The 18,557-nt window shown below is 43.7% G+C and overlaps 1 protein-coding gene across 1 annotated transcript in view; it reads left to right on the top strand.

Annotated features, from left to right (window-relative positions):
* The first annotated feature begins 12,899 nt into the window (after positions 1–12,899).
* LOC148524823 (serpin B8-like) overlaps positions 12,900–18,557 on the top strand; it is a 40,764-nt gene continuing 35,106 nt past the window's right edge. The window contains exon 1 of the mRNA XM_088471804.1: positions 12,900–13,064. Coding sequence (XP_088327930.1) covers positions 12,900–13,064 — 165 coding nt within the window. The remainder of the gene's footprint in view (positions 13,065–18,557) is intronic.

The raw sequence follows: 18,557 nt of genomic DNA, 5'->3' as shown, positions 1-18,557 counted from the left end.
GCAGAAGGGGGAATGTATGGCATGAAGGAGGGGGACATGTGGTTGTTGTGTAGGAGGGGGCGCATGTTGTGTGCAGCAGGGTTTCATGTAGTTGATGTGCAGGAGGAGGTTCATGTGTGGTGTACAGGAGTGGTGCATGTTATTGACTCTGTCAATAATGATGAATTAGTTATAGCAAACCATTATGTCACAGGTAAAATGAATGGAGTGGCACAGTACAATTTCCTAGTGAAAGCACAATATCTTACAACCATATGTCATCTGGCAGCAACATGAAGCCACACCTAGACTGTAGAACAATGCATTAATCTTTTTATGTTTTCTCTTTGTGATGTATCATCGGTTACTTACAGCAAATTAAAGCATTGCACAAGCATCGCCATGGAATAATGCCAAGGGAGTGGCAGGTGCTTATATATGAAAGGTACAGCTGCACTGATCAGAGCATCTGAGCAGCAGCAGAAAGAAAATAAGGTAATTTACATATTCTGTGTTGATTCACTTTCATTGACTTACAATTAGACCTTGTTTAAACTGTTTACAGTCAAGAACCATGATCACAAGAGATATATTCATTAACACAGGATATAGTGTACATTTATGTAACTTTGTGGATAACCAGGAAGGTTATAACGAGCATGTTACTTTGAAGTGCTATCAAACACTACGGGATGGCCAGCAAAAAAGTTAGTTAGAATTGTAAAAATGTAGTAGCAATATATGAAACATTAAACAGCAAGGTTCTACATCCAAACACAATAACATTTGTATCAACTGCTCATGTGTTTGAAACATGTAAGTGGCAAAGCACGAAGGTCTTAGCAAAGTTCAGCATTTTCTATAATAAATTGAATTAAGATTGAGGAGGGAGGTGGAGCACACACTATGGAGAATTAAAGATAGAAGTACTCTTTGACAGATGAATACTATATGCATGAAACAAATGTATAAGGGAGTCTTAACCATTAACCCATTATCCAGAAAGTTTAGAGACAAAGCAAATCATTGCTAGTGTTCACTAATTATGTCATACCCGCAGACATGATTACTGAGAGATTCCTTCTATAGTCACTATGAGGAGCACAGGTAAACTATTTATTGAGTAAGGCAATGGTAAGCATAGCAGACAGCAGTTTTAGCCTTGCAGTTCCGAATTATGGGGAAAAAAAACATTCAGAATAATATATTTTTTATTGAAAATACTAACTGTGGAAAATTTACCAGTAAGATCTTTGATCTTACTGGTAATACTTTCAAACCTTATCATTTGGAATCTAGGTAACTTTTGAATTTGTTTTCAGACAGATGGTACATCCTGGGATCTGTTTGTGTGATTGAAAGCTGACTGAACACACAGGCATAACAATTAGCAATACAGTTTTCACAGGTTTAGAAATGTGTTCAGTTTATTGTAATATGTGATGTACAAGCATATTGGTCAATGTTGAAGTGTTTTTATTGGATAAAAAGAGTTGAAAAGTTATTTGCCGGTCATCATCATTAACCACTTAACTTGCTAATATTCTTTTCCAAACACTGGGCCTGATTCGGACCTGGTCGCTATGAGTGTACGCTCGCTCGATGCGTATGCAAATATTTGAAAGTGACGAGGCGGGGAGAGATCGCTCGCCAAGGCATAAGCACGCCCATCTCACCTGTACAAGCATTCGCTTTGTGTATGCAGACTCCCCTTTGTAAGTGCAGAGACGCCCACTGCCCCACGTCATCTCCTGGAAGTTTGTGAAAACATTGGTACATCGACCACTATCGCATATGAACGCAGTGCTTGTGGTAGCTTTTTTCTACCGCAACCATTGTGAGGAAAACAGAGTAAAAAAATGGCTGGTGACGTGTTCTACGACGTTGCCTGTTAATTATGCACGCCTCTAAAATGGTGTTAAACACTCAGGCACGCCTGCGTTCGCACCTCCACTCCCCCGTTTTTACTGGACTGCCCCTGTTACCACCCACAAACGGCCTCTCCTGTCACTCACTCTGCTGGGCTGGCTTTGCTGCGTGAGTGAGGGATCTGCGAATGCACTGTGTAGTTTGCGCACGTGCACTGCGATGCATACGCATGTGCAGATTAGCAACCATCGGCAATAGCGAGCGCACTGCGGATAGCGTCCGGGTCTGAAACAGCCCCACTGCTCAGCAATTGTCATTTTTTTTATAATTGAATAAGGTCAAAACATCTATTTAAAACGTATCCAACACAAAAAAAATATTTATTTTGAAACTGTATACCATAAAAGTAGCAATTTCTATGGTATACTGTAGTGTTGGCCATCGAAGGCTGTACCATCGAAGACCAATCATTAGAAAACTATTGATAGTTTAGCCATCAATTTTTAAGTTCTGCACATGCGCAGACCATGGCCATCAAGCCACCACTGATGTTCTCTTGACATCAGGGTTGCCATCAATAGCAAAAAAAAAACCCCTTCCCATCAGCCATAGACCAACAATGGTTACAAACCATTGATGGTCGATGGCCATCCCTAGTATACTGTGCATGAACTTAAACACTATTTATAATTGGCTATGCACAGTGGGGACAGACAGCACTGAGACTGCTCTTCCCTGCAACCTCCAGGTATGCACAATGGGGACAGTCAAAAAAGTGTATGTCAACAAAGTGCAAAATGTACCATCAAAACAAGTGCCCAAATAAATAGCTCTGATCTCACTGCCTATCAGTCTGTAGTTGCCGACATTTCAGTATGTTTCGGTGTCTTTTTCAAAATTCTTTGGAACACTGAAAAGAAGGTAAGTCTAATGCTATGTACAGGCTTACCTTAAACGCAATTGAGCAAGACCTCCCAGCAGAGGCATCACAGAGTCCGGTGACACCTGGTATGCACTTTACATCTGAGGGTGACACCTGGTACAGCCTGCCCCCCCATCCCATAGTGATGCCACTGCCTCCCAGTGTGGTCCAGCCACCGGACCGGAAATCCATGCTGAGCTGAAAACCAGAAATGGAGTAACAGAATGCAATAGTATGGCTATGGCTTAAAGTGTTGCTAGGCAACCTAACAAATTCACTGTTCTCGTACTACTAATAGCACATCTGAGTGTAATACAGTAATGAGTTGTCTTCAAAAGCATAAACATTGCTGAGTGCTGTCAGTCATCACTGATCATGTAAATTTATGCTAGAGGTAGATTAAAAACATGTTAAACAGTGAAACAAATAATGAAAAATGTGGCTAAAACTACCAAGTGACAACTGTATCCACTAGTTCAAATGCTCATAAATACTAAAATAGTAAATATCTATATAATAAGCGAGAAAGTGTGTATGTGTGTGTATGTCCACCAAGAAGGCCGTGGGGTCTCTGTTTTGAAAGATTTGTTTAAGCAAGTTTGCACAGGATGTCTTCCAGTGCCTAAAACAGCACTGATCTGAAGGCACAGGTTGTAATGTACCAGTGCCCCCCACTGGTACATAACAGAGCTCAAATGGAAGAGCAGTGAGTCAGAGGATCAACAGTCACACCGCACCTGCACAGACAGTTACTAATTTCCTCCAAACACATTTTCATATGCCATGGTGTGTGCATCAACCAACTGAATTTCTATGCTGCCAGGAACCACCAGGGATGCCTCTGCACAAATTATTTTTGAAGGTCAATGCACCAATAATGCTGCTTAGAAACCATGCTGCTCCAAAGCTTTGCAACGGTACAAGACTATGAATAAAAACTCTCAAAGCCCATGTAATTGAAGCCATTATCATAACAGGATGTGGTACACGAGAAGATGTGTTCGTTCCTCGCATCCTACTAATACCAACAGACATGCCATTTGAATTCCAGAGAGTGCAAATTAACTGTCTTTTTGAAATGACCATCAACCACTTTTTCCCAAAGTTGAAGATGTCAGTTTGCACCAGTTGGTCCCACAAGTTTTTACCTCCGGTGTAGTATACCTATTTAGGCATGTGAGTTCTTTGTTACTTTGAACTATAGGCCTTAGTAGCTCGTTGTATCACAGGGCTGGATAATGAAAATTCACTTACCCGTGGCATGGTTTCATTCTGTTGTTTCTTAGTTCAGAGTTTGAGAAGTTCTTGTCTAGATATTTGGAGGACTTCTTGTTTTTGACTTTGTAATAATTTGTAGAAATAGCCTCGTTCAAGAAATGTATTCACTACTTTATACAGTTCAGATAGTAGATCTTTGATCTTACTGGTAATACTTTCAACCCTTATCATTTGGAATGTAGGTAACTCTTTTAAGAGCCATTGGGTGGTGGCTATCTGATGATAGCAGGGTGTTTCTATCAGTCACCTTATTATATACTACTGTAATTATTTTATTGTTATTCAATGTAATAATAACATCTAAATAGTGTATGGTTTTATTATTTTAATTAGAGGTGAGTTTATTTGGTGTCCACTATATTGATATTTCCATTAATCTGCTGAAAGTATCAGCACCTCCTAGCCAGAAAATTAAAAGGTCATCTATATATTGGCAGTACAGTAGCATATTAGGTCCAAAGTTTGGAGTTCTAGCAACATCGTTTTTTCATATCCAATCATAAGGCTGTCGGAGTACAATAGGGCCATATAGGACATCCCCATATCTGCAGATACAATTTACCATAATCTAAGAATTAATTATGAGTCAAGGCTAATTCCAGTAGTTGTAGAAACAGGCTTTGGTGCATATTATTAATATTGTTTTCTTGTTAATATGGTATCATGGCACACAATCATGTGGTATCAATGTATATAGGCTCTTTATATTTACTGTACAAAGCATAGTATTTGTTGGAATCTCACCGAAACTATTCAAAGTAATGAGAAGAAAAGTAGTGTTTTTAAAACAGGGTTGTGACATCAAACTTGGTTGCAGTATTGCATCCAAACATTGTGATATTGGTTGATATATCGAACCCTGTGCTGAAATTTGAGGTCTACCTGGGGGATTAATCTCATCTTTGTGAATTTTTGGTAATGAATACAAAATAGGGACCGCAGTATGTTGTTGTTTGAGCGATTCCACAAGTATTTTTGTTAAATGTCTGAATTTTAGTGCATCCAGAATCATCCAGAATATTATCCAAATCTCACTTACAGCTTGCTATAGGGTTCTCTTTTAACAGTTCATAAACTGTAGTATCAGCTAATTGTGATGAAATCTCACTGCAATACTGCCTTGTGTCCTGAACAACGATGGTTCCCCCCTTATCTGTGGGGTGGGTGACTATGTCCTCATAAGAAAGAAATATCTTTTAAGGCTTTTCATTCATTTCTAGTCAGATTGGTATATATTTCAGCTGGCGCTTCGGAAAACTTTGATTTTGAATCATCCAAGATTTTCAATCATCAAACCTTTGATGATTTTCAATCATCAAAGGTTTTGATGGACGAATTGTTGAAGGGGCTCAAAGGTAGAACATGATCTAGATCAGACAAAATTTTGTATACTGAGATACCCCTGTGGTCCTTTTATTTTAGTGGGTACATTTTCAAAGTGCTCTTTGAGGTGAAGTTTTTATACAAAACAATGTAAGTCCCATTTATATTTAAAAGTATGATTATTTGTGGTAATGAATGTTAACACTTTATTTAAAACCCTTTCTTCATCTTCACTAAATAGTCCGGATGACAAATTCAATATTAGATCCTCATTTTTCCTTTGGCTCCTCTGGATCCTCTCCCTCTGGCCACCTCTGCGGGTAGGGGTGGCTTTATGGTTTTGATTTTTGCCATTGTTGTCATCCCTAAAAGGACATTCACATATCTACTGTACTCATCTGAATCATTAATATTCAAATCATTGTTGCTATTTGATGCATCTTGGTCTCCTCTTTCTTGTCATCATAGTCCATTTGCACCGTCTGAAATTTACTTATTTTAAAACATGATAAATCCTTGTGGTATGCATCACATTGTGTATCTAATTTATTAGCCAATACTGTATAAATCATCAGCCTTCATTACAGGCTTATGTATATTTTCATAACTATTTATCTTAGTTTTGGTAGACTCCAATTCTTTTTCCACCTCTTCAATTACTCGGATCATAAGGTCCAAACTGCATTTATTTAATATGGCTGTCTACAGTCTGCAAAAGTCAATGCTTTCAGTTGTAAGTATATATTTAATGCGGACCCCCTGGGTATCTTCCTTAGTCTATAATATTCAGACACGCTGGCTGGTGCCATGTAACATGAAATAGATTTTTTCTTTAATTTCAGACATTATGTTGAACTTCCTCCTGATTGTTTTCAGGTTCTGTAAAAGTGGCTGATGCACTGAATAGGCCTTTTTTCAGCTTCAGAATCTGAGGAGCTCAAGATTTCTCCTACTGGAGAAATGAAATCTCTTGTGCCCCTATTGATGTTGTGACTAAGCTCGGATTGTGCATGGTGGGAGATACTGGATCAGCAAATATGGGCTTGTAGTTGCTTTTCAGTAGAAGATTGAGGTATTCACTTAAACAAATGAATAAATAAACTGATGTTACTACTGCAATGTAATTAGGTTAAAGAGTTAATAGAAGGGTCATATAAATACAGGTGCTGGCAAAAAAGTACTAGCAAAAAAATTCTAGCAGAAAAATAATAAAAAGGAATACTTAAGTCCAGCAGCGGCTCCTACCCTCTTGCATGAGGGGAGCTGCCATTGCTGCTGGTCTGGCCATCCAGGTCCCGGTATCGGCACAATGAATCTGGCAGGCCCCCAAACTAGCGCATGTGCACAAGCGGCTGTGGCGCCGAGCATTCACATAACACCGGCTTCTAGGGGCTGCTAGGCTGAAGCCCCTAGAAGTTCTGCCGGAAAGGAAGACCAGCGGCTTCCACTGGAAGAATCTCTGCTAATCACAGCCCAGACTGACAGTCCCAGGGGGAAAAAACAGCTCCCCCTGGGACTGCCCCTCCTGTGCGTGACTGGCAGGTGGCACTTCCAATAGGAATTCACAGCATAGCCAGTGTAGTCATGGACTGCACTGATTCACTGAGGTGGCAGATTTTACTGGGGGGCTGCCGCCATGCAGCCCTATTTAAAAGCCACCACCAACTCTATCCTCTTTATTTATTCATTGATGTGCATTGACACGTGTCTAAACAGAGCTCACTGTTAGGCAGTTATACATAGATTTCAAAAAGTCTGGCACAAATTATTAGCAGGTGTCATAAGATTAGGTGCCTTTGTAATCATTCCACATTCCACAAGGCTGTTATATAAAATAACACATACAATACAGCACTCTGAATAATTTTTGAAAAGACATCAATATTTGTTGTATATCAAGTGACAATAATGTGTCCAGAAGCTTATACTAAAGTCTCTGATGCTTTCAACAGTCTTATTGCTTATCACGTAAATAAGAATGCATGTACAGTACCGCTAGTATGTATCATGAATCACATTCAGGGACAGGAGTTCAGGATAGGAGCCTGTCCCTGTGATGTGTCAAAGTAAAATTATCGAAGAAGGAATCTCTTTATTTTCAGTTTCTGGGGCTGTGCGCGCTACTGAGAATTTGCTGTCTGCTGACCGTGCTTGCATGAGTGGAGAGTGCTGGAGAGGGATCTGTACTTTTTGTGGACTATAGCCTATAGGCTACAATGGGTAGCACCATATTCAGATGGCATTAGTTTCAGGAGCTTGGTAACTTTGACAATAAAGCAGTCCCATAGTAACCTATCTGGGCTGCTTTTGCGATTGAAAATGGGAGACTGCAGCAGATACCCCAGTAGATACATTTGAGAGATACCTAATATCTGTGGGTACCCTCTCCTGCTCTTTGCTGTTTTATATAAAATAACAGGTGGTGCATGCTTCATATGAGTGATGAGAGGAGGGAAATTGAGGTGATTGAATGTAGATGGTAGATATATCCTCCTTCATGCTAACTACACCCCTTGGCATAGTCCACACACCCTGTATAGACCATATGCCCACATGACTGGGCACACCCCCTGTTGCAGCACACAATAGACCCTTCATAAATTTGAGCTCCAGGCCCATGTAGACCTGGCATGTAATCTGGCACTGCACCAATGGTGACGCTTTTACAATCCCTGGCAATTCTAATCCTTTAGATCAATTAATTAATTAATTCATGATTAAACTAATATTTGGGTCTGTTTCATTTACCATAGGATGAAAATAAAAAGATAATCACTTATTTTGAAATCTATAGCACATTTAAGGCACAATTTAAATTTATTACCTGTAAATATATAGAAAGTTGTATTGGGCCCAACAGTAAGAGGTTGTCTTTAAGGGCTCAATGTCTTTATACATAAACACATTTTCAGCATGCCTCTCTGCACACATTCATGCACCCCCATGCACACCAACATACTCTCTTCACATATTCTCCCCTGCAAAACTACATGAGTCTTACCACCCCCTACACAACATGCCCCCCCCTGCACACCAACATGCTCCCCCTACATACCAACATGCCATATAACAGTGTGCTAGTATCTCTCACATGGTTCTGCAATTGTGAAGAAGCATAGGGGTGGCACCCCATCATGCACAAATGATGCGGATACTGTCTTTATGTGCAAGACGAACATTTGAAAGTAAATATAACAATTGAAAAAAAATAGCTGTCCAATACAGGTCATTGCACGGGCCGTGCAAGGTTATAGTTACCCTAGGCAAAGGGCAAAGCTACATTAACACCACCCTTTCTCCCCCAATACCCTCCAACCAGCTCCCCACATACATACCCACTCTGGCCTCTAGTCATACATATTCGCAAGTCCTGATGCACCAGAATTAATTGAGCACAACTACAGGTGGTACTGCATATGGGTACAACTACAGGGGGCACTGCATAAGGGGCACTACTACAGGAGGCAGTGCATAATGGGCACTAATACACTGCACATCTACAGGGGGCACTGCATAAGAGGTACTACTACAGGGGGCATTGCATAAGGGGCACTACTACAGGAAACCCTGCATAATGGGCACTACTACAGGGGGCATTGCATAATGGGAACTACTACAGGAAGCACTGCATATGGGCACAACTACAGGGGGCAGTGCATAAGAGGTACTACTACAGGTGGCATTGCATAAGGGGCGCTACTACAGGAAACCCTGCATAGTGGGCACTACTACAGGGGGCACTGGCACTGCATAATGGGAACAACTACAAGAAGCTCTGCATAATGGGCACAACTACAGGGGACACTGCATAATGGGCACATCTACAGGGGGCACTGCATAATGGGCACAACTACAGGGAGCACTGCATAAGGGCCACTACTACAGGAGGCACTGCATAACTGGCAATACTAAGGGGGCACTGCATAAGAGGCGCTACTACAGGAGGCACTGCATATGGGTATAACTACAGGGGATACTGCATTAGGGGCACTACTACAGGGGGCATTGCATATGGGGCACTACTACAGGAATCGCTGCATACTGGGCACTACTACAGGGGACATTGCATAAGGGGAACTACTACAGGAAGCACTGCATAATGGGCACTACTACAGGGATCATTGCATAATGGGCACAACTACAGGGAACACTGCATAATGAGCACTACTACAGGGGGCACTGCATAATGGGCACTACTACAGGGGGCACTGCATAAGGGGCACTACTACAGGAAGCACTGCAAAATGGGCACTACTACAGGGGGAATTGCATAAGGGGCACTACTACAGGAAGCACTGCATAATGGGCACTACTACAGGGGGCCTTCATAGGGGGCACTACTACAGGAAGTACTGCATAATGGGCACAACTATAGGGGCACTACTACAGGGGGCACTGCATAATGGGCATTAACTTGATATACGCAGAGTTTACAGGTTATATGCTATGTTCCCAATAATCAGGATCAACTCAGACAAAGAAACTGTGCTGTGCATACTATCTTGAGCTGAGGTGACAGACTGACAGGAGCGGAGAGGAGGTTGGTGAGATGGATCTTTCAGGGTGGGATGTAATGGTCATTACTGTGTGGCACAAGGTGCTATAAGGGTTATACTTAGTGTGGCATAATGTGTTATAAGGGGCATTACTGTGAGGCATAATGTGTTGTAAGGGGCATTATGGTGTGCCCTAATGTGTTGTAAGGGGCACTACAGTGTGGCATAATGTGTTAATTGGGGCATTACTTAGTGTGGCATAATATGTATGGGGCATTACTGTATCACGAAAATCATACACCTTTTTCGGGAGTGTGCGTGCCAGAGGTGCATGCAGAAAAACATCTTCTTTGTGGGGTGGTTTTGGGAGGGGCGGTCGCCAGAAACTTTTTTGACAGGGGGGATCAAAATTTATAGCTACGCCACTGATCCTTGCAGAAAATTTCACAGGGCTCTGAGACTTTAATATTATTGATGATGGGGGGGGGGGGTTTGAAGGACCGCTGTGCAGCCACAGTTTCTGTGATCTGGCATCAGGGCCTGATTCAGCTTGGATCGCAATCAGCCGATTGTTGCGTTCTGCGTATGCACAGTGACTACGCAGACCCATCACAGAGTGATTGATAGGAAAAACCATTTGAGGGAGGTGATGGGGGGTGGTCGGAAAAATACAGGTGTGCCAGTGCGTTTGAACGCCATTACAGGGGTGTGCATAAATTATCCACTACGAGGGCATATGCAGCTTCAGCTCCCATAGCGTGCGATAAGGTTATCAATTTCTGAGCAAGAGGACTGACCTTGTGCAAGTGTGCAGGAGGCCCCGGTAGTACTCGATGTGTCCGATTTTTCGCTATTCTGCTAAGTATTACGGATGTGAGTAAAGGCAAGCGGGCGTCCTTATGATGTTCTGAGATTGCATTGCGATTGCAATGGATTAGCATATTTTTGCAATCGAATTGCATGCGTAATCGCAGCCGCAATAGCGATCCATAATGAATCAGGCCCTCAGTTTGGTCCTCCCGCTTACACCCCTCCTCTGCTGTGTCACACAGCCTCTTTATTTGCTTTTGCCTTGAGAGATGGACCACTGTGTGTAGGTTACAGATTCACGTTCACTTTCACAATTATGGTTAAGAACAGGCACCAGCAGAGTTGTGAAATGGAATTTAGGCCACACAGTGATCCTTAACAAGGTAGCTGCATTTATTAGGGAACAGCAGGTACCACACAGAGTAACATTGGCATATGCATGGGTTAACACACAGTGGTTTCTTCCTGGAGCAAACAAGGGGTTGCTGGGCATTGTGGTGCGCCTGGTGCAGAATGCACCATCAGACTCTGTACTCAGGCCCTGATTCAGACCCACTCGCGAGCGGCTGTCCGCTCGCAAGTGGGTTGATGGTCTGCACTGCGCATGCGCATGACAGAGGGAGCTCCGTCATGCGCATGCGCGAGACGCGACGAGCGAAGGACTTTCCTTCGCTCGTAGTGTCTGATCAAAGGGGGCGTGCTGTCGATGTTGATTGACAGCACGCCCCCTTTGGTAGGCGTGCCGGGGGCGTGCCTACCAGATGGAGGCGTTCTCAAGGGAATGCCTGCCGTCAGAAGCCGGCCCCACTGACATCACTAGTGATGTCAGTGGGAGTGATTTTGGCTCTGATAGAGCCAAAATCACTCCTGGCCTTGCGGTTGAGAAACTCAACTGCAGGCTTCTGCTCGCAGTGGCGATGGTCGCGATGGTCAAGACCATCGCGACCATCATCCTGCACGCTTGTATATGCTGTGGGTGGTGACCCACAGCTATACGAGCGTCCAGGAGGACGCTCCATATTTATGGAGGTGGGCCCTGATTCAGAGCGAGCGCTCTGGTCAGAGCGTCCGGCTCTGAATCAGGGCCTCACTGTTGAGTCAGTGGTATACTAGTGGAACTAATTGGCGGTTGTACTTACAGCATATATTGGCAGTGCCTTTCACATATACGATGATGATGATGATGATGCTGATGAAATAATAATAATGATGAGTTCCAAATTTGCTTTGCCATACTGCAGAACGCAGCACTGTATTTGTACATTCACATTTCATTCTATGTATACAGTTTTGCATCAACAGAGTTGGAAATATGAAAGTCAGTTTATTCTGGTATGTGGTATGCAGGGCCATAACTAGGGGTATGCGAGCGGTGCCATCACACAGAGTGCAGAGCTCTGTTTGCGGTACTGCCGCTCACGCACAACCCCAGCTTCTTGCCAAGTATGGTGCCTGGAAAGGCACCCTGCAGCCAGAATCTCTGCAGCAGTGCCGCATGGAGGGTCCTTAGGACACTTCAGACGTGCACACTGCTGCCTTTACAGCCCCCGGAGCATCCTGAGGATGGTCCAGGTATTGCTGTAATTCCTAGTGATTGTGGGCCCCCCCCTCTGTATGATTTCACATGGAGGGGGCATGGCCTACACCAAGCGGCAGGACCCCTAGTTATGGTGGTAGTGGTATGGTTGTAGTAGTACTGGGAAAACTTAAGGCTAATTACACCTGCAAAGTGTACAAAATTCCAGTACAAAATGGATTTGTTGATAGGGAAATGCTTAAAGAGAAAGTGGCACAACTGAGCAACACGCAAAATGAAATAATTTAGTTTTAGGTAAAGTTTACTAAGATTCACTAATCATCTTACATCATACTTATCTTTTGTCATGAGTTACCAAAACCCTGTGAGTGCCCAGAATTTTTGCAACACTCCAGCATTTTGATCCACTCTCCTACTAAGGTGTACATTTTTCAAACCAAAAACAGTAGTTGATTCCTTCACACATGAATAAGTGGTTCCCAAGGACGGCATTCAACAACACCGCAAATACAGTACATGTGTGACTCAAGCAAGCCATAGTAGGAGAAAGGATCACAGCACTGAATTCTTAGCTTTTACGGGACTCTGCAGAACCATTTTAATGTTGGTAGAACTAAAGACTAAACAGTTTTTGTTGAAATTCTTGTTTATTAATTATGACTTTTGATTTGTCTGTGATACAGAGATGGATATCTGTCATGCGAACAACCAATTTGCTATTGATGCTTTAGGAGAACTTAGTAGAAGTGCCGATTGTCAAAATGTTGTGTTATCGCCTCTGAGTATGATAACTGCACTTTCAATGATATATCTGGGAGCTAGAGGTAACACTGCTTCACAGATGGGAAAGGTAAGTTTACTGTCATGTTTACAAATCTTGGCACTGTGTACATGCTATTCTGTATAGGAAAATATACATAAGACATATTTTGCTTGTACAAAAATTTATGAAAGTTTTCAAGAATTAATGTGGCCCAAACTCCCAAAATGGTGTTTTTGGTTGGTACTTTGGACCTTATTCAGAGTCGGTCATTGCGGCCGCTTGGTCGTACACCACCGATGTTCGCTAAACTGCGCATGCGTAAAATTTGCAATGCGCGTGCGCAAACTAGCTATTACGATCAGTAATTGCTCTCTCCTTGAACACAGCCAGGTCGTTAGTTTGAGTGACAGGATGAGGCGTTTGTGGGTGGTAACAGGAGAAGGTGCTTGTGAACAGGGGAGTGGAGATCCGGACGCAGGCGTGCCTAACTATGCAAACGGCATTTTATGGGAGTGCATAATTAACTAAGTAGTGTCATGGCACATGTGACATGGGAGGTTTTTACACTGACTAGATCGTAGTGCTTAAGAGAGGGTATGGTCAACCCTAAGCTCTACGAGCAGCTCCGATGGTTCCCGATGTCTCGATTAATCCTTATATGCCCGGAGATGACGTGTAATGCGAACGATAAGGGGGCGTATTTTTAGTCTTACGGCCGCATCCTCCCCTCGCTCATCCAGCTAACGAACCCATCTTAACGACGCAACTTGCGAGCGCTTCATTTGCATATCCGGCCCCTTTTACCTTACGACCGTGCGGCCGCAACGACCGACTCTGAATGAGGTCCTTTATCTCCATCCACTGTACCTATTTCCAGGTACTACCTTTGTTTACTATCAGAAGAAGAAGCCAAGAAAGGACAAGTACTCTTAACAGGGGCACTCAATATACAGTATGATTTAAAAATGAACTTTTATTTATATTTAATAAGATATTAATGTTGAAATATGGAGTGCGCTACTGTGCAGCCTCTACCATGCTCCTTTAGGAACGCATCTTCACCTTACCAAGATGACCACTGTTTGGTCTTTTGCGCATGCATGGTGCCATTTTGTGTTAGAGCGCCACTGTGGAACACAGATGTGTTCCACATACCACCAGAGAGACCCTGTAATATACCCAATTATACATCCTGAGAGGCACACTGCTTGATTATACATGCACTGCTACCCACATACATCACAGGCTGGCAGGGAAGGACTAGGCTGGGTGGCAGGGGGAAATATGCCCCCCGGACTACCATGTGCCATTTTGGGCCACCTATTGCTCTGTTGGTATGTGGCTGGCAGTGCAGCTGGACGTAATTTGGGGCTGCTAATGCTCAGCTGTCTATGTGCAGCCCATGCAGCATGTAATTTGCTGCCTGAAGAACATGAATAGGTTGCAGGAGTGCAGGACACATGACGGTGGTGGGTTGAGCCAGGAGTTGGACTGAATGCAGCACCAGACTCCACTGAAGCCCAGCAGTACATTCAATGCAGAGGGATCCCGGGAGGTTGACTCAGGAGCGTGCTCACCCCCTGCATCTATCCTCACACAGCCTTCTGCTCATGTAGTCTGCCAGCGTATCCCTGCTACAGGAGAACTGCAGGTACTGACTGCCCCCAGTACACTCCCCTGTCACCCTGTGTGTCCCTACTACTTTTACTACCCCCACCCAGTCACTACTACTATTTCCACTTGTCATGTGTATTTCAATTATCCCCATACGGTTACGGGATACAGTCAATATACCAAAGGGCGGGAAACTGTCCGTCAGAATCCCGCTGTCTAAATCCCGACACAGGACTAAAGACAGGTGTCTAAATCCAGATGCCTATCTTTAGCCAGACGACGGAATCCTGACAGAACGGCTTTCCGAACAAAGGTAAGGGGGGGGGCACTTAGTGGTTAGCCACGGGGGGAAGGGGAGGAAGGTTAGGTTTAGGAGAAGGGTAGGGTTAGGGGACTTACCTGCTCAGTCAGGATTATGCATGTTCAAGCTTCCGGCATCTGCATTTTACTCAGCCGCCGGGATTTCATACCCAACCTGTCCCTACTACTACTTCCACCACCGCAGCTGTCATCTCTGTCCCTGCTACTACTACTTCCACTACACAAGCTGTCACCTCTGTCCCTGCTACTACTACTTCCACTACACAAGCTGTCACCTCTGTCCCTGCTACTACTACTTCCACCACCGCAGCTGTCATCTCTGTCCCTGCTACTACTACTTCCACTACACAAGCTGTCACCTCTGTCCCTGCTACTACTACTTCTGTGATACCCTATACTATGGGAGCCATGTCTTGTATCCAAAGAGCCCTTACTGCCTATGCCATCAGAGTATAAATTCCCAGTCCATGAGTATACTGAACTAAGTTCAAGTGAAATAGCATTAATTATGCAAAGAGTTCTGGGAAAATCGAAAAAGGAAAACAAGAATGCCCCACATATTCAATGTAGACACTAGCCTGTGAGGTAGAGTGTTCAAAAGTACATAACTTGAAGAAACTTTGTGTTAATATGTAACAAATGTAGTAATCTGTTATGCTATTGTTACATTATAGCAAGGAGCCAAAGTTTTCTAGACTTACCTGGTAATTGTAACTAATTGTGATCTACGTCATGCAATGAGAGAATGTACCTAATATGTATGTAGATAATTCCGAAAAGATACTGATGTATAAAGTGGATGTCTTCAGGAGTATATAGAGGTCTAAGATGCGTGAGGACACGCATCATTCTAGTGGGGAAGTATGTGGCACCCCACCAACACCCTGTGTTCCTACCCACGCTGATGTGCCTCTATGAAAATTTAAAATATTAATGTGACTCCTGCCATTGTCTAATATAGGCCATGATTTAACTGGTTTCATTAAGGTTCAGGGACTATTTGCACTGCCTCCTCAGTGGTGGTGGATGTCAGGGGACCAGTGAGTACTGTAGCAGGCTCAAGGATTTGAACTAGAGAAAAATGGCAGTTGGGGGGGGCAGTTGGTGAGGTAGCTGGACAGGAGAAGGGGCTGCGCTGCCTTGATGCTTACCTGAGGGCTGCAGCCGTACTCTGGGACAAGCAGTGGAGGTCTCCGAGGTGGGGAATATCCGGTGGGACCAAGTTGTGTCATCCGGGGAGGTTCCTGAGAGCAATCAGCCTAAGAGGGGTGTGTCGGACGACCCCCAAGGGAGTGCCTCAGGCGGAGCTGTGGAAATATAGAGAGACTGAGCTTGTAAAGGAGCCGGAGGTTGAAAGCTGATACCGGAGGGGTAAGAAAGCTGCTGCAACCTCCCAAATAGACACTCAGTGACATTAGCGCTTATTATCTGGAGGCCTACAGCTGTCCACCATTACATATGCACATCAGTCCCTGCAGAGATCAGCGTGGGGTCTATAGACTACATTCATAATAGTAAGATTAACCCCCTGATACCGCATATTGGAGGTTAGGTACAACAGTTACCAGCAGTGTTAGGGGGACACTTCCCTGCCAGCACTTGTAATACTATGAACTAAGGTTGCTAAGCAGAGAAGGAACTGACTGTAATACCAGCACCATCACAGCAGGATCATTTACAGAGGATTACAGTGTAGCATTAAATACAGACAAGTACTGTAGCTGGAGCAGTTTAAGAACTTTTCTTCATATCCCGGGCAACGAAGGGTGCACCCTATTAACTATTTCAGCGCTGAACTAGCATTGTATGAGACATGTCAAGTGCAGTAGTGTGAGGAAAACATTTTCCTAAAAAGGTGTATAGAAAACTTTGCAATTGTATTCTTGATGCAACCTTGTCCGTTTATCATACTCACGTGAGGTTTTTGTATATATTTTAGAGATGTTAGGGGAATTGCAAAATTAGTCATTTGTTAATTGCCACTAGAGCATACTTACCCGTTTATAGTTTGCAGGTTCGAAGTCCAGAGTTTGCTAGTGATCTGCAGGTTCCTGAATAATAAAATAAGAGTGTTAATGTGTGTGTTACTGTCTACTGAAATGCATTGTTGATATATGAATATTGCCAAGTGTTTCTTTGTTCTTGCAAAGTATAATGAACATAAGAAAGTATTCACTATTGCCATCTTTACTGCTATACTATATTGTATGATTACATTGTGAATAAACCCATAGTATAGGGTATCACAAATTGGCGTCACGAACAGGATATTCCCCGCCTCGGAGACCTCCGCTGCTTGTTCCAGAGTACGGCTGCAGCCCTCAGGTAAGCATCAAGGCAGCGCAGCCCCTTCTCCTGTCCAGCTACCTCACCAACTGCCATTTTTCTCTAGTTCAAATCCTTGAGCCTGCTACAGTACCCCTGACGTCCACCACCACTGAGGAGGCAGTGCAAATAGTCCCTGAACCTTAATGAAACCAGTTAAATCATTGCCTATATTAGACAATGGCAGGAGTCACATTAATATTTAAAATTTTCATAGAGGCACATCAGCGTGAGTAGGAACACAGGGTGTTGGTGGGGTGCCACACTTCCACCACTGCAGCTGTCATCTCTGTCCCTACTACTACTACTTCCACTACACAAGCTGTCACCTGTGTCCCTGCTGTTACTACTTCCATCCACCTGACCTGTGTACCTACTACTGCTACCCCTGCCCACTTATCATTTGTCCCTACTCCTACTCCCACCTGTCATGTTTCCCTACTACTTCCCCCACCCACTTGTCATGTGTCCCGACTACTACATCTCTGAATAGCAATAATAATTAAAACATTAATTCAGATAAAGTTTTTTTTAATCCTTAAAGCATACTTACCTACTCTCTGGGGGGAAGGGGGGCGAGGTGCAATAGGATATAATAGAATTGCTTCATTTTAGCCCCTGCCCATGGACTCATGATTAACAACATTTTATGCCACAAAGGCCGGTGCGTAATGACACAAAGCATCTTGCCCCACCTACATACGTCATCGGAATTTCCTCTCTGGGCTTCTCCAGGGGAGCAGACAACACATGAGGGCAAGTATGCTTTAGTTGCCCTAGTAACATTTTATTTATAAATTGTGATGGAATGGGAATTTTATAGCTGCAATAAGTGGCAATAAACAAATGATCCTTATTGGCAGAAACAGCCCATGTCTTTAAACAGCAAACTACTTTTGAAGGATGGGCTGCTGCTTGAGTGCTTGCCCTCCTGGCCAAAATTTGCCAGCCAGCCCCTGCCAGCTGGTGATCTACATGTTCCACTCAGGCTCTGCTCCATCCTGGATACTGTGTGAACATACACACAGTACAACTTGAACAACCACAGATATTGTTGATAGATTTCCCTCCAACTTTCTGTAGTGCAGGGCAAACGATTTTGGTTGTAAACACTGATAGATATCCAGGGCCGGCTCCAGGGGTCGGAGCACCCTGTGCCGGCCCCCTCCAGCGCGCCCTATGTTCGTTCGCGGCTTTGTGTCCGCCTCCAAATAACGTCAGGCTGGGGGGAGCCTCACTAGCTGGGCTTCCCCCTGCACTCTCCCATCACTGAATGGATGCCACGCGCATGCGCGCAGCATCCATTCAGAGTCTCCAGGG

The sequence above is a fragment of the Taudactylus pleione genome, unplaced genomic scaffold, assembly GCF_031769625.1.
Source record: "Taudactylus pleione unplaced genomic scaffold, aTauple2 ptg000116l, whole genome shotgun sequence".
Lineage (NCBI taxonomy): Eukaryota > Metazoa > Chordata > Amphibia > Anura > Myobatrachidae > Taudactylus > Taudactylus pleione.
The sequence above is the reverse complement of the archived record's forward strand: the minus strand, read 5'-3'. Positions and strand labels throughout refer to the sequence as shown.